Genomic DNA, 25,612 nt, shown 5'->3' with positions numbered 1-25,612 from the left:
CGTTGGCCACCAGTACTTTGTGCTAAGGCAGTGCACTGTCCGGCCAATACCTGGATGCCCAGAGGAGGGTGACGTGTGAGCCCAATAAATGAGTCGATCCCGGACCTCGAGCGGGACGTACGTCTGACCCACCGGACACTGTGGAGGGCTAGGGTCGGTGCGTAACGCCCGCTCGATCTCCGTATCGACCTCCCACACCACCGGTGCCACCAGACAAGACTCAGGTAGTATGGGAGTGGGCTCAACGGACCTCTCCTCTGTGTCATACCGCCGAGACAGGGCGTCTGTCTTCCCGTTCTGGGACCCAGGGATGTAAGTGATCTTAAACACGAACCGGGCTAGAAACATAGTCCACCGAGCCTGGCGAGGATTTAGTCTCCTAGCTGCCCGAATGTATTCCAGGTTACGGTGGTCAGTCAAAATGAGAAAAGGGTGTTGAGCCCCCTCAAGCCAATGCCTCCACACCTTTAGGGCCTGTACCACGGCTAACAGCTCCCTGTCCCCTACGTCATAATTTCGCTCCGCCGGACTGAGCTTTTTCGAGTAAAAAGCACAGGGGCGGAGTTTAGGTGGTGTGCCGGATCGTTGCGAGAGAACGGCCCCGATACCGGCTTCTGACGCGTCCACCTCCACTTGGAATGGTAAAGCGGGATCCGGATGCGCCAGCACCGGAGCCGAAGTAAACAGGTCCTCTCCCAAAAGCCCTGTTCACCTCAGCTGACCACCGCAAGCGCACCGGACCCCCCTTCAGAAGGGACGTTATGGGAGCTGCCACCTGTCCAAAACCCCGGATAAACCTCCGGTAGTAATTCGCAAAGCCCAAGAACTGCTGCACCTCTTTCACTGTGGTTGGGGTTTGCCAATTACGCACGGCTGACACACGGTCAACCTCCATCTTCACCCCTGACGCGGACAACTGATAACCCAAAAAGGAGACCGACTCCTGGAAGAACAGACATTTCTCTGCCTTGACATACAGGTCATGCTCCAACAGCCTCCTCAACACTCGGCGCACCAGGGCTACATGCTCGGCTCGGGTAGAACTGTACACTAGAATATCGTCTATGTACACGACCACTCCCTGCCCCTGCATGTCCCGGAAGATCTCATCCACAAAGGATTGGAAGACTGATGGAGCATTCATTAACCCGTATGGCATGACGAGATACTCGTAATGACCCGAGGTAGTACTAAATGCTGTCTTCCATTCATCGCCCTCTCTAATGCGCACCAAGTTGTATGCGCTCCTGAGGTCCAATTTTGTGAAGAACCGTGCCCCGTGTAATGACTCCGTCATAGTCGCAATCAGAGGGAGTGGATAACTATATTTCACAGTAATCTGATTGAGACCGCGGTAATCGATACACGGGCGCAAACCTCCATCTTTTTTCTTCACAAAAAAGAAGCTTGAGGACGCAGGGGAAGTGGAGGGCCGTATGTATCCCTGTCTCAGAGACTCGGCAATGTATGTCTCCATTGCCCTCTTCTCCTCTTGTGACAAAGGATACACATGGCTCCGTGGGAGCGCAGCTCCTGCCTGGAGGTCTATCGCACAATCCCCCCGTCTATGAGGTGGCAATCGCGCCGCCCTCGCCTTGCTAAACACGAGTGCTAAATCCTCATACTCGGGGGGAACATGCATTGCGGGCATTTGGTTTGGACTCTCCACCTAGGTCGCCCCTACGGAAACACCCAGACATAGCCCCACACACTGGGCAGACCACCCCTTAAGAGCCTTCTCTCGCCACGAAATGGTAGGATCGTGAGTAATCAACCATGGAAGCCCCAGCACCACCGGATACGCAGGAGAGTCAATCAGGTATAGCTGAATCGTCTCCTCATGACCCCCCTGCGTCTCCATCCTAAGTGGCACTGTGACCTTCCTGATCAACCCGGATCCTAACGGACGGCTATCTAGGGCATGTACAGGGAAGGGATTATTAACCGGTAGGAGAGGGATCCCTAACTCTATGCAACATTTACGATCTACAAAATTCCCAGCTGTGCCTGAATCTACTAGCGCCTTATGCTGGGAACAAGGTGCAACCTGTGGAAAACAAACAGGTATGGTTATGTGCACGACAGAAAGCTCTGGGTAAGGACTCCCCAATGTGTGGCCTGCTGTCTCGTCCTCCAGGAGACCCTCCCCAGCACCTAGCCGCGGTGTGCCCTCCACGGCCACAGTTGGTGCAGGGGACGGCCCCCCTCGGGTTCCTTCTCCTCTGTTCTCTAGCGCCAGCACCCCCGAGCTCCATAGGACTCAGCTCGGAGGTGCTGGAGGGTGGAATGGGCGACCCCCACCCAGGACGTCCGCGGGTGGCGAGCAGGGTGTCTAGCCGAATGGCCATGTCAACCAATTGGTCAAACGAAAGAGTGGTGTCCCTGCACGCCAACTCTCTACGGACGTCCTCCCTGAGGCTGCAGCGGAAGTGATCTATGAGGGCCCGCTCATTCCACCCTGTATCTGCCGCTAGCGTCCGGAACTCCAGTGCAAACTCTTGAGCGCTCCTCATCCCCTGCCGGAGGTAGAATAGACGCTCCCCCGCCGCCTTCCCCTCAGGTGGATGGTCGAACACTGCCCGGAAGCGGCGGGAGAACTCCGCATAGGTGATCGTTGCGGCGTCTATCCTCCTCCATTCGGCGTTGGCCCACTCCAACGCCTTGCCGGTGAGACAGGAGATGAGGGCGGAAACGCTCTCGTGTCCCGAGGGCACCGGGTGTACGGTGGGGAGGTAGAGTTCGATTTGCAACAGGAAACCCTGACACCCGGCCGCGGTGCCGTCGTACGCCCTCGGGAGCGAGAGCCGAATCCCACTGGGTTCCGGAAGTTGGACAGGTGGACTGACCGATGGTGATGGTGTGGTAGGTGGGGGCGTGGGTACTCCGCTGGCCTGCCATCGATGGAGGGTGTTCATCACCCTATCCAGAGCGTGCCCGATCTGGTTGATCCTGTCCTCCTGTCCACGAAGGCGCTCCTCAATAATCTCGGTAGGTGTGGCTGCTCCTGCTGATTCCATAGTAATGGTGTGTAATTCTGTCACAATTGAGTGTAGAAGTGGTGTGGAATCAAGCGCAGGACACACAGAGGCTTGGTACTGACGTCTTTAGTGAAGACAAAAAAGAACAAGCCAAACACGGCTACATACAACCTGGCAGGCAAGCGAACTTTACGCACACCGGTAAAGTACATACAAAGGCACAAAAGTGCGGAGCTCTCTACTCCACCGAACAGAGAGACAAAAATGAACTAGCATCCCACAGTGACAACGAACAATTACACACAACACATGACAAAACTCAAGAGAACTTATAGGACGCATAATTAACACTAACAAGGAACAGGTGTAACAAAACAGACAAAACCAATCAAACATCGAAACATAGAACGGTGGCAGCTAGTACTCCGGAGACGACGACCGCCGAAGCCTGCCCGAACAAGGAGAAGGAGCAGCCTCGGCCGAAACCGTGACAAGGGTGGGATCTCCAAGATCCAGTATGACACTTGATCACACCGTTTTGACAGAACAGCATCATAGGAACAGGCTCAATAATCTCTCCTTTCTTCCAAAGTGTGCACTTGTTCACTTCCCTTCATGGATTCTAACGTAAATGAGTGGTATATGGAAACACCTTCTATCCCATGGAAACACCAATCTAATGCTTTCACATTTATGGGGACTAGTGAATGAGTGCACACTTCAGGAGGAAGGAGAAATTATTGGGACACATCCTTAGTGTTTGTCCAGTCCGATCCTTGGGATGTTGCTGACTGATGTATCCAATAGTTATAGATGACATGATTGAGGACCCTCAATCAGTGTGAAGTTGCCACTAAATGCTGATCTTGGGTCAGCTTTGCATTTTCCCCACTCATGGTTGAGGTTAGGATTTGGGGAGGAAAACTAATTCTAGATCTGTACCTAGGAGAAACTTCACCCCGGAATGTGCTAGAACATACAGTATGTCCAGTACAGTAGTGTGTGTGTGTGTGTGTCTCTGTCTCTGAGTAATGTCTGTCGGCTGTTTTTTCCGTGTTGCTGGTTAGGTGGTTGGTTGGTAGCTGGTGACTGCCTGCCTGTGGTCAGTCACACATACAGCAGCTGAGCCCAACCTATAGCTAAAATGGAGACGCTACATGTAGCCTGTAGTCGTGTGCGTGTGTGTGCTTCCATTCGTGCGTATACTTTGTGTGCGTGTGTGTGTGTGAGAGAGAGAGAGGGAGAGAAAGAGAGAGAGAGAGAGGGAGAGAAAGAGAGCGAGAGAGATCACAAATGAAGTGTTTGCGTCAGTAGAGAGAGAGAGAGAGCTCCTCTCCTTCTCCTCGTCTGCTGACAGTAACCTACTTTTATGGAACCTACTCACAGAGAATGATAAAAATACTGCAATTCTCCCTCCCTCCTGCTGTCTCTCTCTCCCTCTCTCTCCCTCGCTCCCTCTGCCCTCCTGTGTTTTCTCTCTCTGTCCCTCACTCCCTCCTTCCCTCTCTCCGCACTCAAGTCTTCCCTCTCTCTCTTCCCTCTTTCTCTCTTTATTCCCTCACTCCCTCTTCTCCCTGCTCTGTCAGCTCAGCTCTCACTCGCCTCACCTTCCCTCCACCTTTCTCTCCTCCTTTTCTCTCTATATTTCTGTGTATGTCTCTTCCTCTCTCACTCTATTTATTTTGCCTTCCTCCAATCATTCCCTCCTCCTCTCATCTGATTCCCCATCGTTCTCTCTTTCCTCGCCTCATCTTTGCTCCTACTTTTCCCTCACTTCTCTCCCCAATTCATCTATTCCTAAATCCTTTTCCCATTCATTTATTCTCTCCTGTTACTCCCTCCCTCCCTCCCCCCCCTCCCTCCTCCTCCCTCCTCCTCTCTCAGTAAGGAAGCTGCTGATGCGGCAGCCAGGGAAGCCAGCCGGACGTTCGTTCCGTGTGTATGTATTAAGATTGTATTATTATTATTATTTATTATGACGTATATTTGTCAGGGAACATGTACAACATGCCATTGCACCAGGTTGAGCTATTTTCATCTGTAGTCCCTGTGTGAGGATGCTGTTGGATGATTGATGTGTCCAGCCCTCACCGAAACACACCAGCAGATTGGACAAGAGATGAAGAAAGTGAGAGAGGGAGGGAGAGAGAGAGAGAGAGAGAGAGAGAGAGAGAGAGAGAGAGAGAGAGAGAGAGAGAGAGAGAGAGAGAGAGAGAGAGAGAGAGAGAGAGAGAGAGAGAGAGAGAGAGAGAGAGAGAGAGGGAGAGAGAGAGGGAGGGGGGAGAGAGGGCTAGGAATGAAGAGAGATGATGAAGAGAGAGAGAGAGAGAAGAGAGAGAGAGGGAGGGAGAAATGGGATTGGTAAAGGAGAGGCAGAGAGAGAGATGGTGAGAGGAAGAAAGAGGGAGATGTAGAGAGGGGGTTAAATTGAGGGATAAGAGATGAGAGAGGATGGGAGGAGAGACAAGGAGGGAGAGAGGAAGGAGAGAATATGCTACACGAGGGCTTATGAAATGGAATGACAATGATAATCCAAAAAAGGAGGAGAAAGAAATGAAAAGAGGAGAGGAAATACAGGCTTAGACATGATAACTATATCGCTGGAAAAAAGGAGGATTTAGGAGGAGAGGATAGAGGGAGTGTGGCGATTAGAAAAAGGAGAGAACAGGGTAGAAGGGAAAAGAGATGAGATTGAATGGATTTAGTGGTAAAAAGAGGGATATATATTTCTCAGTAGTCAGCCCCCTCCCACATTTGTGTGTTGTACATGTGTGTGTACAACACACAAAACTCCTTGTTTATTGTTTGTAGCTGCACAGGGACACTAAATAGCAGAGCCAGCACACACACACACACTCTCCTATGGGTACTCTTCCTCTCCTCTCACCGGCTCCATTTATAAAAGTCTCTCTCTCGCCGGGAGTGTGAAAACAATGTTAGGAAAACACACCACTGTTTGTGTGTGTGTGTGTGTGTGTGTTTGTGTGTGTTTGTGTGTTTCCACGAAGGTGCGCAAACATTTGTCTTGGAGGGCGGTGGTGAGCGATAGTGAGTGAGAGACTAAGAGGCCTTGAGTAGCAAGGAAGATAGCGAGAGGGAGAGAGGGAGGGAGGAGGGAGAGGGTGGCAAGGAGGGAGGGAGAGAAAGAGTAAGAGAAGATGCCTTTAGGGAGAGAGAGAGATATACTTAGCAAAGGAGGGGTAGAGATGGGAAGGAGAGGGAGAGGGATGTAAGGAGGGAGTAACAGAGAGAGAGAGCTGTGAGATGAGAGAGACAGAGAGAAATAGAGGAATATAGGGGAGGGATAGACAGGTAGACTGCCTAATATAGGGGAGGGATAGACAGGTAGACTGGCCAATATAGAGGAGGGATAGACAGGTAGACTGCCCAATATAGAGGAGGGATAGACAGGTAGACTGCCCAATATAGAGGAGGGATAGACAGGTAGACTGGCCAATATAGAGGAGGGATAGACAGGTAGACTGGCCAATATAGAGGAGGGATAGACTGGTAGACTGCCTAATATAGAGGAGGGATAGACAGGTAGACTGGCCAATATAGAGGAGGGATAGACAGGTAGACTGGCCAATATAGAGGAGGGATAGAGAGTGAAAGACAGTGGGATACAGAGACAGAAATATATATTTTAGAATTAAGAAAATAGTCCTTCATTTGTTTTTGTTGTTTATTCTTTATGTTGACAGGTCTGATTAATTACTCTGATTTCACTCACAGGTTTGGCAGGATTGTTTGTCCCGCTGAATAACTTTCAATAAAGCACATTTTGATCAAATCCAATTGGGAGATATGGAAAGAGAGGGAGGGAGGGAGAGAGATGGACAGAGAACAAGAGAGAGGGTCATTCAGAGGAAGAAAGATGCACATATAGAGAGGGAGTGACAGAAGGGTCTAGTTTAAATTTTTTTACATTTATGTCATTTAGCAGACGCTCTTATCCAGAGCGACTTACAGTTAGTGCATACATTATTCTTTTTTTTTTTTATACTGGCCCCCCGTGGGAATCGAACCCACAACCCTGGCGTTGCAAACGCCATGCTCTACCAACTGAGCTACCTCCCTGCCGGCCATTCCCTCCCCTACCCTGGACGACGCTGGGCCAATTGTGCGCCGCCCCATTGGTCTGCCGGTTGCGGCCGGCTACAGCAGAGCCTGGATTCGAACCAGGATCTCTAGTGGCACAGCTAGCACTGCGATGCAGTGCCTTAGACCACTGCGCCACTCGGGTAGTTCCGTCCATGTATACTGGTCTCTCTCTCTCTCTCTCTCTCAATTCAATTCAATTCAATTTAATTGGCTTTATTGGCATGGGAAACATATGTTTACATTGCCAAAGCAAGTGAAATAGATAATAAACAAAAGTGAAATAAACAATAATAAAAAATATATATATATAGCTTCCTATAATATATATATAATCTCTCTCTCTGCTCTCTCTCAATTCAATTCAAATCAAATGGCTTTATTGGCATGGGAAACATCTTATGGCTATATAGAGTGTTGTAACGATGTGCAAATAGGGAAAATAAATAACCATAAATATGGGTTGTATTTACAATGGTGTTTGTTCTTCACTGGTTGCCCTTTTCTTGTGGAAACAGGTCATACATCTTGCTGCTGTGATGGCACTGTGGTATTTCACCCAATAGATATGGGAGTTTCTCTCTCTCTCTCTCTCTCTCTCTCTCTCTCTCTCTCTCTCTCTCTCTCTCTCTCTCTCTCTCTCTCTCTCTCACTCTCTCTCACTCTCTCTCTCTTGCTGAGCTAGAGCTACTCAGTACAGATTGGCAGAGTACCACAGAACTACAGGACAGATTGGCAGAGTACCACAGAACTACAGGACAGCTACAGTAAAGCTAGAACATCCAATTCAAGATTAAAAGATCAAATCAAATTGTATTTGTTACATACACGTGTTTAGCAGATGTTATAGCGGGTGTAGCGAAATGCTTGTGCTTCTAGCTCCGACAGTGCAGTAATATCTAACAAGTAATATCTAATAATTTCAGAACATATACCCAATACACACAAAACTAGTAAGGAATGGAATTTAAGAAAATATACATATATGGCAATAAGCAATGACAGAGCGGCATGGAATAAGATACAGTAGAATATTATAGAATAGAATGCAGTATATACATATGAGATGAGTAGTGCAAGATATGTAAACATTATTAAAGTGACTAGTGTTCCATTTCTTAAAGTGGCCAGTGGTTGTGGTGTTGAGGTTGTGGTGATGAGGTTGTGGTGTTGTGGTGGTGTGGTTGTGGTGTTGATGTTGTGGTGTTGTGGTTGTGGTGTTGTGGTTGTGGTTGTGGTGTTGAGGTTGTGGTGTTGTGGTTGTGGTGTTGAGGTTGTGGTGTTGAGGTTGTGGTGTTGTGGATGTGGTGTTGAGGTTGTGGTGTTGAGGTTGTGGTGTTGAGGTTGTGGTGTTGTGGTGTTGAGGTTGTGGTTGTGGTGTTGAGGTTGTGGTGTTGTGGTGTTGATGTTGTGGTTGTGGTGTTGAGGTTGTGGTGTTAAGGTTGTGGTGTTTAGGTTGTGGTGTTGTGGTGTTGTGGTTGTGGTGTTGAGGTTGGGGTGTTAAGGTTGTGGTGTTGTGGTTGTGGTGTTGAGGTTGTGGTGTTGTGGTTGTGGTGTTGAGGTTGTGGTGTTGAGGTTGTGGTGTTGAGGTTGTGGTTGTGGTGTTGAGGTTGTGGTGTTGAGGTTGTGGTGTTGTGGTTGTGGTGTTGAGGTTTTGGTTGTGGTGTTGAGGTTGTGGTGTTGTGGTTGGGGTGTTGAGGTTGTGGTGTTGAGGTTGTGATTGTGGTGTTGAGGTTGTGGTGTTGAGGTTGAGGTTGTGGTTGTGGTGTTGAGGTTGTGGTGTTGAGGTTGTGGTGTTTTATGTTGTGGTGTTGATGTTGTGGTTGTGGTGTTGAGGTTGTGGTGTTGAGGTTGAGGTTGTGGTTGTGGTGTTGAGGTTGTGGTGTTGTGGTTGTGGTGTTGTGGTTGTGGTGTTGAGGTTGTGGTGTTGAGGTTGTGGTTGTGGTGTTGAGCTTGTGGTTGTGGTGTTGTAGTTGTGGTGTTGAGGTTGTGGTGTTGAGGTTGTGCCTTGTGCTTATTTTTATTATTCTTGTTTTATTTATAATATACATTTTTCTTCCTATTTTTGATAATAAATAAAATAAAAGTTAATGCCCACAATGTATGGTGGCACAGATCATGTCCCCAGGGTTCACTAGAAGTGGATGGTGCCTTGGCTAAAACTGTGTATGCGTGTGTATGTGTGTACAGCTGTCGCACCCATGACAAAACGCTCTTGCCTTTAGTTGCGTCAGTGAGCCATTGCAACATTGTGTGTGTGTGTGTGTGCACATGCGCATATGTCTGTGTGTAGAGAGAGCATAGTTTCTCATAATTTACAGTAGGGCAAAAAGACAGAGTTGAAACAGTGCGACAATGTGGTTATCTGTAAAGGAACAGGCTGCTGTGTATCTGTGTGTATGCTTGCATATGGTGTGTGTGTGTGTGTGTTTGTGTGTGTGTGTGTGTGTGTGTGTGTGTGTGTGTGTGTGTGTGTGTGTGTGTGTGTGTGTGTGTGTGTGTGTGTGTGTGTGTGTGTGTGTGTGTGTGTGTGTGTGTGTGTGTGTGTGTGTGTGTGGTGTTGTGGTTGTGGTGTTGTGGTTTGGTTGTGGTGTTGAGGTTGTGGTGTTGTGGTTGTGGTGTTGAGGTTGTGGTGTTGTGGTTGTGGTGTTGTGCTGTTGTGGTTGTGGCTTTGAGGTTGTGATGTTGAGGTTGTGGTTGTGGTGTTGAGGTTGTGGTGTTGTGGTTGTGGTGTTGAGGTTGTGGTGTTGAGGTTGTGGTGTTGTGGTTGTGGTGTTGTGGTTTAAGTGTTGAGGTTGTGGTGTCGTGTGTCTCAGTCCCAGCTCCAAAGCAGTAGAGAGTGGAACTGTTTCAAAGAAACAGACTGCTTCTGGAAATCAAAAAGAGCTAGAGTCAGAGAGAGAGCGAGAGGGGGGGTTGAGGGATACATAGAGAAAAAGAGAGAAAGGGAGACAGGACCCGGAGAGACAGAGCAAGGTAGACACAGAAAAGCAAAGGAGAGAGAGAGAGAGAGAGAGAGAGAGAGAGAGAGAGAGAGAGAGAGAGAGAGAGAGAGAGAGAGAGAGAGAGAGAGAGAGAGAGAGAGAGAGAGAGAGAGAGAGAGAGAGAGAGAGAGAGAGAGAGAGAGAGAGAGAGATGGAAAGAGAGGCACACCCTTTTATCTGTCATATCTATTTATAGTTTGCTGTATGTGGAGGAGATAAGGAGCAGAGGCGGAGGAGAGGTGTAGGAGGGGAGAGAAGGAGGAGAGGATTAGGAGGGGGGATAAAGAGGAGAGGAGAAAGAGGAGAAGAGGAGAGAAGGAGGAGAGGAGGAGAGAAGAAGGAGAGGAGAGGAGGAGGAGAGGAGGAGGAAGGAGGAATTGATAATTCCTCTACAGAACTACACAGCAGGAGAAAAAGGAGGAGCAAGATGACTGGGGAGGATGATAGGAGAAGAGAGAGGAGAAAGAGAGAAGCCGAAGAGACAGGGAGAGATAGAGGATGGTAGGAGAAGAGAGAGAGGAGAAAGAGAGAAGCTGGAGAGATAGGGAGAGATAGAGGATGATGAGAGAAGAGAGAGAGGAGAAAGAGAGAAGCCGGAGAGACAGGGAGAGATAGAGGATGATGAGAGAAGAGAGAGAGGAGAAAGAGAGAAGCCGGAGAGACAGGGAGAGATAGAGGATGGTAGGAGAAGAGAGAGAGGAGAAAGAGAGAAGCTGGAGAGATAGGGAGAGATAGAGGATGGTAGGAGAAGAGAGAGAGGAGAAAGAGAGAAGCTGGAGAGATAGGGAGAGATAGAGGATGGTAGGAGAAGAGAGAGAGGAGAAAGAGAGAAGCCGGAGAGACAGGGAGAGATAGAGGGTGATGAGAGAAGAGAGAGAGGAGAAAGAGAGAAGCCGGAGAGACAGGGAGAGATAGAGGATGGTAGGAGAAGAGAGAGAGGAGAAAGAGAGAAGCTGGAGAGACAGGGAGAGATAGAGGATGATGAGAGAAGAGAGAGAGGAGAAAGAGAGAAGCCGGAGAGACAGGGAGAGATAGAGGATGGTATGAGAAGAGAGAGAGGAGAAAGAGAGAAGCCGGAGAGACAGGGAGAGATAGAGGATGGTAGGAGAAGAGAAAGAGGAGAAAGAGAGAAGCTGGAGAGATAGGGAGAGATAGAGGATGGTAGGAGAAGAGAGAGAGGAGAAAGAGATAAGCTGGAGAGATAGGGAGAAATAGAGGATGGTAGGAGAAGAGAGAGAGGAGAAAGAGAGAAGCCAGAGAGACAGGGAGAGATAGAGGGTGATGAGAGAAGAGAGTATTGTACAGTGAGTGATTGTCTGTCTGTCTGTCTCTCTCTCTCTGTCTGTCTGTCTCTACAGTTCTGCACTAAATCACTCAATCCTTCAGTGGTGTAGACAATATTCAAAATCCTGCGCAAGCACACTACGGCTGCTTCCCAAATGGCATAGAGCTCTGGTCAAAAGGAGGGCACTATATAGGGAATAGGATACCATTTGGGACGCAGCCTACGATCCGTGTCTTACAATGTACGTCAGGGCCCTAGAAATGTTTTGTTTGACTTTGCCCTGCATTTGTGGGCACGCTTGTGCACATTGCCGTGTGTGTGTGTGTGTGTGTGTGTGTGCGTGCGTGTGTCTATAAAGGAACACTTGCTGAGTCCAGGACTACACAGTTTCATTTATTTGATAGAGGCTTCATTTGGTTTGATTTAAACTCTCCTTTCCTCATCAGCCATTTCTCCCTAAAGCACCGCACTCAGCTCTATACGGGCCAAAGTAGCCTGCTCAGCTGAAAGCACTCTCTCTCACACACACACAAACACACACACACACACACTCAATAACGTTGGATGCAATCACACAGACCACACACACACATGCACACTCACTCACACACACACACACACACACACACACACACACACACACACACACACACACACACACACACACACACACACACACACACACACACACACACACACACACACACACACACACACACACACACACACACACACACACACACTGGGCCAGCCCTACATCAGTGTATAGGGCAGGTAGAGGAATCATTCACCCATAAAGGGTCATAGTTCCACATGAGGAATTAATAGGGGATTGAATTTAGGAAAGGTTACAAGTCAAGGTTCCTTAGAGCTCCACTACATTGCCTGCAACACACACACCTTCAACAAAAACTCTACAATGAATACACCTGGTCCTGTTGGGCTCAGTTGGTAGAGCATGGTGCTTGCAACGCCAGGGTTGTGGGTTTGATTCCTGGGACCACCCATATGTAAAATGTATGCGCGTATGACTGTACGTCGCTTTGGATAAAAGCGTCTGCTAAATGGCATATTATTATTGTTATTGTTATATTTACACTTATCTGCGATGTCAACCTTAAACCTCCCAAAAATACATTACACAGACACATACATTACACAGACACACATACATTACACAGACACATACATTACACAGACACATAACATACTGTATGTTCAGTTGTTCCCCATCAGACTCATGTCTCCTACTGTGTCTACAGGCTAGTTGAAAGAAACCCAAGGGGTGTAAAGGATGGAGTCAGTCTCTCTCTCTCTATCTCTCTCTCCGTCTCTCTCTCTTTCTCTCTCTCTCTACTAATAACCTAATAGACTTTCTGGCAGAATCAGAAAGGAGAGGTGTGTGTGTGTGTGTGTACAGCACAGTTGTAAGCAGTCGTGCGGTAATATGCTGATGTTGGATAATGCCTCATTCAATGTGTGTGTGTGTGTGTGTGTGTGTGTGTTTGTGTGTTTGTGTATTGTTTGCTTTGGAGTGGAAAGGCAAGATAAAGAGAGGGGGATGGGGGCGGAGAGATGGAAGAGGGGGAGGCGGTCGTGGAAAGGTTGTAATGACGTGAGAGAGGGAGGAGGATAGATAGAGGTAGAGATGGAGAAGGGGATGAGAGGAGGAGAGGTGCAGGTCAGGGTCAATGGATAACGGGAATTAAAGGTGGACAGGATATATTAGATAAAGAGTGTGTGTGTGTGTCTGTGTGTGTGTGATGCAGCTTCACGCCAGTGTAGTGTCTGGTTGGCAGAGCAGGGCCTGCCCAGAACCATCAGAGGACCAGTCTAATCAGGCAGAGGAGAGGAGAGGAGAGGAGAGGAGAGGAGAGGAGAGGAGAGGAGAGGGGAGAGGAGGAGAGAGAGGAGAGGGAGGGGGAGAGAGGGGGAGGGAGAGGGGGAGGAGAGAGGAGAGGGGAGGAGAGGAGAGGTGAGGGGAGGAGAGGGGAGGAGAGCAGAGGGGAGAGGAGGAGAGAGAGGAGGAGAGGAGGGGAGGGGAGGAGAGAGGAGAGTATGGGGGAAAGGAGAGGTTAGGAAGGTCTGGACTGGTCTCTGGCAGGTCTCTGGTCTCTCACTCTCCCTCTGACACCATCTCATCATCTTTGCTGACGTACTCTCTCTCTCTTTCTCTCTCTCTCTCTCTGTCTCTCTCTCTCTCTCTCTCTCTCTCTCTCTCTCTCTGTCTCTCTCTGTCTCTCTCTCTCTCTCTCTCTCTCTCTCTATCCCTCTCTCTCTCTATCCCTCTCTCCCTCTCATCTGTCTCTCTCTCTCTCTCTCAAACATTTGTATTTTTCTTCTATAATATTATGATTATTTATACATATTATTATTGTATAATAAGCTACAAAATGTCAATGTTCGACCTTAACATGTGATAACTATACAACAAAACAGATGAGCATGAATTACATTTACTCTCACGGATGGATAAAAAGAACTCTCTGAAAGCCACACTCCTACTAAACTACACCTTTAGTCTTCTGATCTGACCTGCTGGGTCATATCTCAATAACCCAGCAGCAATAATCCATCATCAACAATCCAACCATGCTTTTTTTAAAGAAAGCAACCCAATTAAGTGACCCAACGCCTGCAACCCAGCAGGATCAACCAAACAACCCAGCAGTTGGGTCAGCCAAACAACCCAGCAGGGTTGGGTCAACCAAACAACCCAGCATTTTTTAGAGTGTAAGAGAAAGGGGAAGTGGGGTAGAGAGAGGTGGATGAACTGGGGTCAGATATAGGGTGAGAAAATGGGAGGAGGGGAGACGGTGAGATGGAAGGAGAGGAGTCAGACATAGGACAACAGAGAAGGAGAGAAATGGAAAGCATCACTTTTTGGTTTCCATAGAATGTTTGCTCAGCAATGTGTAACTGTCACAACTGAATTATTTAGTCTCCGTGCAGCCACCATTCTGTTACTAGACTCTGACGCTATGCAGTGTCATATAGCCTACTTAAGAGCTACGTAAAGCCTACATAATGCTTTATTGTCTCTCATTTTGATCACATCAGAGAAGTTACTCACTGTTATCAAAGCCTGGGGAAATTATATATTTTCCTTAAATAAGTGCTTGTGTGTGTGTTTGTGTGTGTGTGTGTGTGTGTGTGTGTGTGTCTGTGTGTGTGTGTGTGTGTGTGTGTGTGTGTGTGTGTGTGTGTGTGTGTGTGTGTGTGTGTGTGTGTGTGTGTGCCAACTGTGTAAAATAAAAGAATAGCATCATTTATGTTTAAACTATAACTGCTATTATACAGGATTGTCTTTCCTATAAACAGTAAAACAACAGTGAGCCAGATTAGGGACATTACCCTGTGTAGGGTGCTGTCTTTCAGGTGGGACGTTAAACTCTGTGGTCACTAAAGATCCCATGGCACTTATCGTAAGAGAAGGGGTGTTAACCCTGGTGTCCAGGCTAAATCCCCAGTCTGGCCCTTATACCATTACGGTCACTTAATTATCCCCAGCTTCCAATTGGCTCATTTGTCCCCCCTCCTCTCCCCTGTAACTATTCACCAGGTTGTTGCTGGAAATGAGAATGTGTTCACAGTCAACTTACCTGGTAAAATAAGGGTAAAATAAAATTCTGAGTACTGGAGTGTTGTTCCTAGCCAGTGTTTAGTCTGAGTCTTCACTCCCATGCTAGTCTGTCTCTTCATGTTACATCAGCTGTTACGACACACACACAGACTCAGACCGCATCACCCTCTCAACCATCCCCCGGCCATGGTGTCAATGTCAGACTGGCATCTGGTTAACACACGCACACACGGACATAAACACACAGATCCCGTTCAATTACATGGACATACAGACACACACACACACACACACACACACACACACACACACACGGACGGACGGATGCAAGTATGCACGCAGACGCAATCACAAATACTGACAAGTGTGCATGTACACACACACACACACACACACACACACACACACACACACACACACACACACACACACACTAACAGGATAATGAGTCTCCAGTTAGGAGCAGTGCTGATCTGTCCAGACCCATCCAGTCATACCAGCCCCTTCAGCCAGCATTACTCAGGCCTGGTCACACACATCAGTGTTCAGCAGGGGCCAGCATTACTCAGGCCTGGTCACACACCAGAGTTCAGTAGGGCCAGCATTACTCAGGCCTGGTCACACACACCAGAGTTCAGCAGGGCCAGCATTACTCAAGCCTGGTCACACACACCAGAGTTCAGCAGGGGCCAGCATTACTCCGGCCTGGTCACACACCAGAGTTCAGCAGGGGCCAGCATTACTCAGGCCTGGTCACACACACCAGAGTTCAGCAGGGGCCAGCATTACTCAGGCCTAGTCACACACCAGAGTTCAGCAGGGGCCAGCATTACTCAGGCGTGGTCACACACACCAGAATTCAGCAGGGGCCAGCATTACTCAGGCCTGGTCACACACCAGAGTTCAGTAGGGCCAGCATTACTCAGGCCTGGTCACACACACCAGAGTTCAGTAGGGCCAGCGTTACTCAGGCCTGGTCACACACCAGAGTTCAGTAGGGCCAGCATTACTCCGGCCTGGTCACACACACCATAGTTCAGCAGGGGCCAGCATTACTCCTGCCTGGTCACACACCAGAGTTCAGTAGGGCCAGCATTACTCCGGCCTGGTCACACACCAGAGTTCAGCAGGGGCCAGCATTACTCAGGCCTGGTCACACACCAGAGTGTTAAGCGATTGCTTTGCAATGTCTGTGCCGTGAAACAGTTGAGCTGGATAAATGTTTTTTTAAGGACTTCCCCTTTGACGTAACGTTGCAGTGAAGTGATATAAATTGATGTAATGATGCAGCCGACCACCAGAGGGAGGCAAAAACAAGTTTATTCGACAGAGGGCATTTACATCCTAGGAAGATCTGGATTGCTGTTTTCTGATTTATAAAACGGTGGGAAATCAATAAAATAAGGCATGTAAACATATACATTAAAAAAAAAAGTAATTCTAATGCCCGATTTCGGGGACTGTCAGCTTAAGATTATGAATGTTTGTATTATTAGATATATGTGTATATATGGTATTGCTGTTGTCCCATGTTACTGACCTTAACTCCAGCCTTACTCCATTTGAATGGATGATTTTGGCAACCATCATAGCTAACTGTATCGTCCTGGCTCTGGAACAGCATTTACCTGAGGATGACAAAACTCCTCTTTCTGAGAGACTGGTGAGTACAACTCACACACACACACACGTACAGACGCGCACGCACACACATACACACACACCCACACTACAAAAGTGCACACACATTGCTCTTTTTTTAAATGCCATATTCTAACCCCCACCTCTCTCTCTCTCGCTCTCTCTCCCCCTCTCTCCCCCCCTCTCTCTCTCCCTCCTCACCCCTCTCTCTCCCCCCTCCCTCCCTCCCTTCCTCCCTCCCTCCCTCTCTCTCTCTCTCTCTCTCTCTCTCTCTCTCTCTCTCTCTCTCTCTCTCTCTCTCTCTCTCCCTCCCTCCCTCCCCTCTCTCTCTCTCTCTCTCTCTCTCTCTCTCTCTCTCTCTCCCTCTCTCTCTCTCTCCTTCTCTCCATTAGGATGATACAGAGCCCTACTTCATAGCCATCTTCTGTTTTGAGTCAGGTATAAAGATTCTGGCTCTGGGCTTTGCCCTCCATAAGGGCTCCTACCTGAGGAATGGATGGAACGCTATGGACTTTGTAGTAGTGCTCACTGGGTAAGTACGTTATTGTTTGCATTGTATTATACTATAAATACTGTCTACATACCATACATCAGGGATCGTCAACTGGCAGCCCGCGGGTCAAATTCGGCCCGTGGACGAATTTAAAGCCACATTCGTTTGTGGACATAAAAAACTGTAAAATCACTAGGAATTCGCCTCAACATGATTTTATTTAGGACATCTATTCCCACGTACAGTACCAGTCAAAAGTTTGGACACACCTACTCATTCAAGGGTTTATCTTTATTTTTAGTGAAGACATGAAATAACACAAATGGAATCATGTAGTAAACAAAAAGTGTTAAACAAAACAAAATATATTTTAGATTTTAGATTCTTCAAAGTAGCCACCCTTTGCCTTGATGACAGCTTTGCACACTCTTGGCATTCTCTCAACCAGCTTCACCTGGAATGCTTTTCTAACAGTCTTGAAGGAGTTCCCACATATGCTGAGCACTTGTTGGCTGCTTTTCTTTCACTCTGCGGTCCAACTCATCCCAAACCATCTCAATTGGGTTGAGGTCGGGTGATTGCAACACTCCATCACTCTCCTTCTTGGTCAAATAGCCCTTACACAGCCTGGAGGTGTGTTTTGGGTCATTGTCCTGTTGAAAAACAAGTGATAGTCCCACTAAGCACAAACCAGATGGGATGGCATATCGCTGCAGAATGCTGTGGTAGCCATGCTGGTTAAGTGTGCCTTGAATTCTAAATAAATCACTGACAGTGTCACCAGCAAAGCACCATCACACCTCCTCCTTCATGCTTCATGGTGGGAACCACACATGCGGAGATCATTCGTTCACCTACTCTGCATGTCACAAAGACACGGCGGTTGGAACCAAAAATCTCAAATTTGGACCCATCAGACCAAAGGACAGATTTCCACCGGTCTTATGTCCATCGTGTAACTTGGCCCAAGCAAGTCTCTTCTTATTATTGGTGTGCTTTAGTAGTTGTTTCTTTGCAGCAATTCAACCATGAAGGCCTGATTCACACAGTCTCCTCTGAACAGTTGATGTTGAGATGTGTCTGTTACATGAACTCTGTGAAGCATTTATTTGGGCTGCAATCTGAGGTGAAGTTAACTCTAATGAACTTATCCTCTGCAGCAGAGGTAACTCTGGGTCTTCCTTTCCTGTGGCGGTCCTCATGAGAGCCAGTTTCATCATAGTGCTTGATGGTTTTTGCGACTGCACTTGAAGAAACTTTCAAAGTTCTTGAAATATTCCAGATTGACCTTCATGTCTTAAAGTAATGATGGATTGTTGTTTCTCTTTGCTTATTTTAGCTGTTCTTGCCATAATATGGACTTGGTCTTTTACCAAATAGGGCTATCTTCTGTATACCACCCCTACCTTGTCACAACACAACTGATTGGCTCAAACGCATTAAGAAGGAAAGAAATTCCTCAAATTAACTTTTAAAAAGGCACACCTGTTAATTGAAATGCATTCCAGGTGACTACCTAATGAAGCTGGTTGAGAGAATGCCAAGAGTGTGCAAAGCTGTCATCAAGGCAAAGGGTGGCTACTTTGAAGAATCTCAAATATAAAATATATTTTGATTTGTTTAACACTTTTTTGGTTACTACATGATTCCATATGTGTTATTTCATGGTTTTGATGTCTTCACTATTATTCTACAATGTAGAAAATAGTAAAAATAAAGAAAAACCCTTGAATGAGTAGGTGTGTCCAAACTTTTGACTGGGACTGTATTTTCATTGATCGTGTACCAATGTAATCAAGGTTTGAAATGATTATGGTTTTGTCAAATTACAATATCTGTTTTGGGCTTCTTGTGTCAATTTTGCAGAGTACAAATTATTTCTAATTATGTTCTGGCCTCCTGATCATCCGCTCAAGAAAAATCGTCCCTTGGCTAAATCTAGTTGATGACCCATACATACTACATACCATAAATACATATCATGTACTCAATGCAAGTTTCTCATCACACTGGACCTTATGGACTAGTGCTCATTGTGTGTTCACATGCCAAGATGCCTGATGCTAGGGACACCTTACAGTACACACACACACACACACTTACATGTATGCAATACGTTCATGTGCTCACTGCAGACTATTGATGTAATTGCTGGGAACCCTTATATGATACTGTGTCTGATAAGGTGTGTGTAAGTGCTGTGTGTGTGTGAGGGGTGTGTGTGAGGAGTGTGTGTGAGGGATGTATGTGTGAGGGGTGTGTGTGAGGGGTGTGTGTGAGGGGTGTATGTGTGAGGGGTGTGTGTGAGGGGTGTATGTGTGAGGGGTGTGTGTGAGGGGTGTATGTGTGAGGTGTGTGTGTGAGGTGTGTGTGAGGGGTGTGTGTGAGGGGTGTGTGTGAGGGGTGTATGTGAGAGGTGTGTGTGCGAGGTGTGTGTGAGGGGTGTGTGTGAGGGGTGTGTGTGAGGGGTGTGTGTGAGGGGTGTATGTGAGAGGTGTGTGTGTGAGGGGTGTGTGTGTGAGGGGTGTGTGTGAGGGGTGTATGTGTGAGGGGTGTGTGTGAGGGGTGTATGTGAGAGGTGTGTGTGTGAGGTGTGTGTGAGGGGTGTATGTGTGAGGGGTGTGTGTGAGGGGTGTATGTGAGAGGTGTGTGTGTGAGGTGTGTGTGAGGGGTGTCTGTGAGGGGTGTGTGTGAGGGGTGTGTGTGAGGGGTGTGTGAGGGGTGTATGTGAGAGGTGTGTGTGTGAGGGGTGTCTGTGAGGGGTGTGTGTGAGGGGTGTGTGTGAGGGGTGTGTGTGAGGGGTGTGTGTGAGGGGTGTATGTGAGAGGTGTGTGTGTGAGGTGTGTCTGTGAGGGGTGTGTGTGAGGGGTGTGTGTGAGGGGTGTATGTGAGAGGTGTGTGTGTGAGGGGTGTGTGTGTGAGGTGTGTCTGTGAGGGGTGTGTGTGTGAGGGGTGTGTGAGGGGTGTATGTGAGAGGTGTGTGTGTGAGGGGTGTGTATGGTGATACATGCATGCTTATGTGTCTAGATGTAGGCTAGTCCCATCTCTTGGCTCCCGTCCATGTGTGTCTGGACTGAGGAAACGCCAGGATCAATGACCCCCTGATTAGTCTACAGATCAATATCCATGCACACTGACTGACAGACAGACAGACAGACAGACAGACAGACAGACAGACAGACAGACAGACAGACAGACAGGCAGACAGATAGATAGATAGATAGATGTGTATGTGTGCGCATTTGTTCAAAAGAGAAAAAAGAAAGAGAGATGCAGGGAGGGAAAGAGAGAGAGGGAGAGTGGGGGCATAGGAGGGTGTGTTTGTTTGATGTGTGATCTAAAAATGGCTGCTGAGAGAGAGAGAGAGAGAGAGAGAGAGAGAGAGAGAGAGAGAGAGAGAGAGAGAGAGAGAGAGAGAGAGGCAGCAGTAAAAGGAGAGGTTAGACTAATGTGAGAAAAAGAGGGGGATGGGTGAAAGAAAAGGAAGACCTGGAAAGATACACAGCATGTAGAGAGAGGGAAAGGAGGACATTAAGATACACAGTCAGCTGGGGTAGACACACACACACACACAGCAGAGGTCTCATTTGACAAGGTGTGTGTGTGTGATCAGGGCTGCTCCCTCTCCATCGCTGTCTCCCTTTAATGAGAAAACACACACACACACACACACTGAGGCTAGATCAGAGTGGCGCTGCAGGGAGCAGCAAGCAGGGCACCAGTGAAATGTCACCTCACCGAGAGAGAGCGAGGGAGAGAGGAGGGAGAGGCAGGGGAGAGATAGAGAGGAGGTGTGGGGGGGGACATAGCGATAGAGTGAGGCAAGGAAAGGGGGAAGAGGGATAGTATTAAAGGCACTGACAGAGGAATGGATGGAAAAAGAGATAGAGGTAGGGGGTTAAGGGCGAAAGAGTGATAGAAAGAGACAAGGAAGGGGAAAAATATCAGGAATAGCAGGGGAGGGAAAGAGAGAGGAAAATGTGCAGTCAGACTGTCAACTGCTTTTTACACTTCCTATCTTCCCATTCTCTCTCTCCTCTCTCCCCCTCTCTTTCTCTCCTCTCTCTCTCTCTCTGCCCCCCACTCTCTCTCTCTCTCAACCCCCACTCTCTCTCTCTCTCACCCTCACTCATCATCCTCTCTCTGTGTCAGTCAGACCTCTCAATTCAATTTTGGTTTGCCCTGGAGACTGCGCATGTGAGTGTGTGTGCACTGTAAAAGTGTGGGGGATGCTGCTATTGTAAGTAGCGCTTGTATCTTCAGTGGTGAATGTGTGTATGTTTTTCAGTGTGTATGTACATCACATCACTGCTGTATGGTTTATGAGAGAGAGAGAGAGAGAGAGAGAGAGAGAGAGAGAGAGAGAGAGAGAGAGAGAGAGAGAGAGAGAGAGAGAGAGAGAGAGAGAGAGAGAGAGAGAGAGAGAGAGAGAGAGAGAGAGAGAGAGAGAGAGAGAGAGAGAGAGAGAGAGAGAGGAGAGAGAGAGAGAGAGAGAGAGAGAGAGAGAGAGAGAGAGAGAGAGAGAGAAACCTCAAAACGCTTCTCTGTGAGTCCACCAGCAGCTCTAAGGAAGAGCAATAAGGAAGAAGTTGAGAGAGCGAGGGGAAAAGATGGAGAGAGAGCAGGGAGTATTGCAGTGGTAACGGAGGGAGGGAGTGAAACGTCATGTCACTCTGTCTCTCTATTCCCCTTGGCTCTGGAAAACAGGAGAGAGCGAATGAGAGAGAGAGAAGGAGAGAGCGAGAGAGATAGAAAGAGTGAGAGATAGAGAAGGAGAAGGAGAGAGAGAGAGGAGAGAGAGAGAAAGAAAGAGAGAGAAGGGGAGAGAGAGAGGGAGAGAGAAGGAGAAGGAGAGAGCGAGAGGAGAGAGAGAGAGAGAGAGAAGGAGAGAGAGAGAAGGAGAGAGAGAGAGAGAGAGAGAGAGAGAGAAGGAGAGAGAGAGAGAAGGAGAGAGAATAGGGAGGAGGAATGGATGGTGGATTGCGCTGGTAAGAGGGAGCGAGTTAGAGAAGAAGGGAGAGGTAGAGAGATGAGAGCTTGATGGAGGAAGAGGGAAAAGAGGGATGCAGGGATGATGAAGGTGATATATAGGGTGAGGGATGGAGGCAGAGAGAAAGAGGAGGTCTGGGAGCAGGGAAAAGAATGGGAGGAGAAGGAGGGAAAGGGAGTGATTAAGATAGAGAGGGGGAGGAGAGAGAGGGAAATTAGATAGAAAACACGTTGAGGAGAGGGAGAGGGAATGAGAGCGAACGTGTGTGTGTGTGTGTGTGTGTGTGCTGCGGTAACCTGGTTTTCATTGCTGCAGATGATCAATCACCAGTACAGCCTTGAGACACAGACTCTCTCTAACACCCTTATCCTGTACTCTGACACACACACACACACACACACACACACACACACACGCACACAGACACACAAACACACACACACTATACGCACACATTAACACACACACACACAGACAACACACACACACACACAGAGAGACAACACACACACACAGACACACACAGACACACACAGACACACACACAGATGCACAGACACACACATCATCACTATGCATGGCCTAAATACATATACTCAAAAGATGCTCAGTGCAGTAACCACAGATATATTTCCATAATCACTCCAATAAAATACTCAAGTAGATATGTACTGTATTATTTAAAAGCTTGTTTTGTTTTGTAACCTACACTATGCTATACCTGTCCAGTCTGCGTGCGCATGTGTGTGTGTGTGTGTTTGGTTGTGTGTGTGTGTGTGTGTGTGAGCTGCACTTTGAAGATAAAATGCCTCCTCCTCCACACTCCTGCCCGCAGCTTTGATTTCTATTTACAGACAGACCCATCTCTACACACGCACACATACACACACTCTCACACACACACACACACACACACACACACACACACACACACACACACACACACACACACACACACACACACACACACACACACACACACATACACACACACACAGACACACACACACGCTACAACATGTGAACACAAATGTGACACACACTGACACATTGTCTATTACATACAAATAGACACACACAAGGTGTGTGTGTTGAGAGTGTGTGTGTGTGTGTGTGTGTGTGTGTTGAGAGTGTGCGTGTGTGTTCTGCTAACAGTGATTAGTGATATACTGAAGGCCTCGTGTCTCTTTGTGTGTGTCAGTCGTGACTGAGTCTGCCACTGCGCCCATGTGAGAAGTGTGTGTGTATTAGTGTGCATTAGTGTGTATTAGTGTGTAGTGACTTCATTCTTGGCACACACATGGGAGACAGAGACATGGAGAAGTAGAGAGTGAGACAGAGCGAGAGAGAAAGAGAGAGGTAGATACAGAGCGAGAAGGATAGATAAAGCGAGAGAGAGAAAGCGAGAAGGAGGAAGTGTATTCTCCTGCTTATTTAGTATTCATGCCAGTCAACATTGCATTGATTTAGAATGATATGCGTAACTGCCATTCTGATGTCACAATGTAATGTAGCTAAACGTCCTGTCCTCTGCTGCAACTGGGTCAGGCTGAACCTAATGACTACCTATATAAGGACTTCATGACACATTCATAACTCATGCATAACACATTCATAAGTAGTATGTATGCATTTAGCTAGTGTCTTTTAGCGCAACGAAGTCAACATGAGAAAAGACAAAATTAAAGTTTACAGAAGGACTTCATAACACATTCATAACTCATACATAACACATACATAGGCAGTATGTAAGTCATGGAGCTGTGTAATGTAGTCGTTTACAGTAGCTAGTGTCTTCTACTGCTGCAACGTGGTCAGATGGTAACACCTAAGATGGCTATATAAGGACTTCATAACATATTCATAACCTATACATAACACATTCATAAGCAGTACGTATGCATTTAGCCAGTGTCCTGTCCTCTTCTGCAACTGGGTCAGATGGTAACATTTCATTTGAAGGGTACATACACTACATGACCAAAAGTATATGGACACCTGCTCGTTGAACAGAGGGAGTTGGTCCCCCCTTTGCTTCTATAACAGCCTCCACTCTTCTGGGAAGGCTTTCCACTAGATGTTGGAACATTGCTGCGGGGACTTGCTTCCATTCAGCCACAAGAGCGATTAGCCTGGCTCGCAGTCGGCGTTCCAATTCATCCCAAAGGTGTTCAATGAGGTTGATGAGGTCAGGGCTCTGTGCTGGCCAGTCAAGGTCTTCTACACCGATCTTGATAAACAATTTCTGTATGGACCTCGTTTAATGCACAGGGGGCATTGTCATGCTGAAACAGGAAAGGGCCTTCCCCAAACTGTTGCCACAAAGTTTAAGCACAGAATTGTCTAAAACGTTATTGTATGCTGTAGCGTTAAGATTTCCCTTCACTGGAACTAAGGGGCCTAGCCCGAATCACGAAAAACAGACCCAGACCATTATTCCTCCTCCACCAAACTTTACAGTTGTCACTATGCATTGGGGCAGGTAGCGTTCTCCTGGCATCTGTCAAACCCAGATTCGTCCGTCGGACTGCCAGATGGTGAAGCGTGATTCATCACTCCAGAGAAGGCGTTTCCACTGCTCCAGAGTCCAATTGCGGCGAGGTTTACACCACTCCAGCTGACGCTTGGCATTGCGAATGGTGATCTTAGGCTTGTGTGCGGCTGCTCGGCCATGGAAACCCATTTCATGAATCTCCTGACAAACAGTTATTGTGCTGACGTTGCTTTCAGAGGCAGTTTAGAACTTGGTAGTGAGTGTTATAACCGAGGACTACGTGCTTCAGCACTCGGCGGTCCTGTTCTGTGAGCTTGTGTGGCCTACCACTTCCCGGCTGAGCCATTGTTGCTCCTAGACGTTTCCACTTCACAATAACAGCACTTACAGTTGACCGGGACAGCTCTAGCAGGGCAGGAATTTGACGAACGGACTTGTGCCACATTGGAAATCACTGACCTCTTCAGTACGGGCCATTCTACTGCCAATGTTTGTCTATGGAGATTGCATGGCTGTGTGCTCGATTTTATACACCTGTCAGCAACGGGTGTGGCTGAAATAGCCAAATCCACTAACTTGAAGGGGTGTCCACATACTTTTGTATACATAGTCGACCTGCACAAGAACTTCATAATGCATTCATAACCCATTCATAACACATGTAATGTAGTTGCTTACAGTTTCTAGGGTCATCTGCTGCAAAGTCTTGCCAGGTCATCATTGTAAATAAGAATTTGTTCTTAATTGACCTGCCTGGTAAAATAAAGGTTAAATGAATAAATAAATAAAAGTGGGTCACAAGCTCGTGAAAAGACGGTAACACATACCTACATAAGGACTTCATAACACATTTATAACCCATACATATTCATAGGAAGTAAGTACGTCATGTAGCTGTGTAATACAGCATTCTGCCCTCTGCTGCAAGTGGACCTACATAAGGACTTAATTTACCTACATAAAGACATGCATAACCCATACATAGCACATTCATAACCCATACATAGCGCATTCATAACCCATACATAACACATTCATAACCCATTTACAGTAGCTAGTGTCC

At 47.5% G+C, this 25,612-nt stretch overlaps 1 protein-coding gene across 1 annotated transcript in view; it reads left to right on the top strand.

The window, feature by feature from the left end:
* Positions 1–25,612, top strand: part of cacna1ab (calcium channel, voltage-dependent, P/Q type, alpha 1A subunit, b) — a 149,084-nt gene that overhangs the window by 26,482 nt on the left and 96,990 nt on the right. The window contains exons 2-3 of the mRNA XM_045211660.1: positions 16,489–16,594; positions 16,965–17,104. Coding sequence (XP_045067595.1) covers positions 16,489–16,594; positions 16,965–17,104 — 246 coding nt within the window. The remainder of the gene's footprint in view (positions 1–16,488; positions 16,595–16,964; positions 17,105–25,612) is intronic.

Source organism: Coregonus clupeaformis, chromosome 38, assembly GCF_020615455.1.
Source record: "Coregonus clupeaformis isolate EN_2021a chromosome 38, ASM2061545v1, whole genome shotgun sequence".
Taxonomy (NCBI): domain Eukaryota; kingdom Metazoa; phylum Chordata; class Actinopteri; order Salmoniformes; family Salmonidae; genus Coregonus; species Coregonus clupeaformis.
The sequence above is the reverse complement of the archived record's forward strand: the minus strand, read 5'-3'. Positions and strand labels throughout refer to the sequence as shown.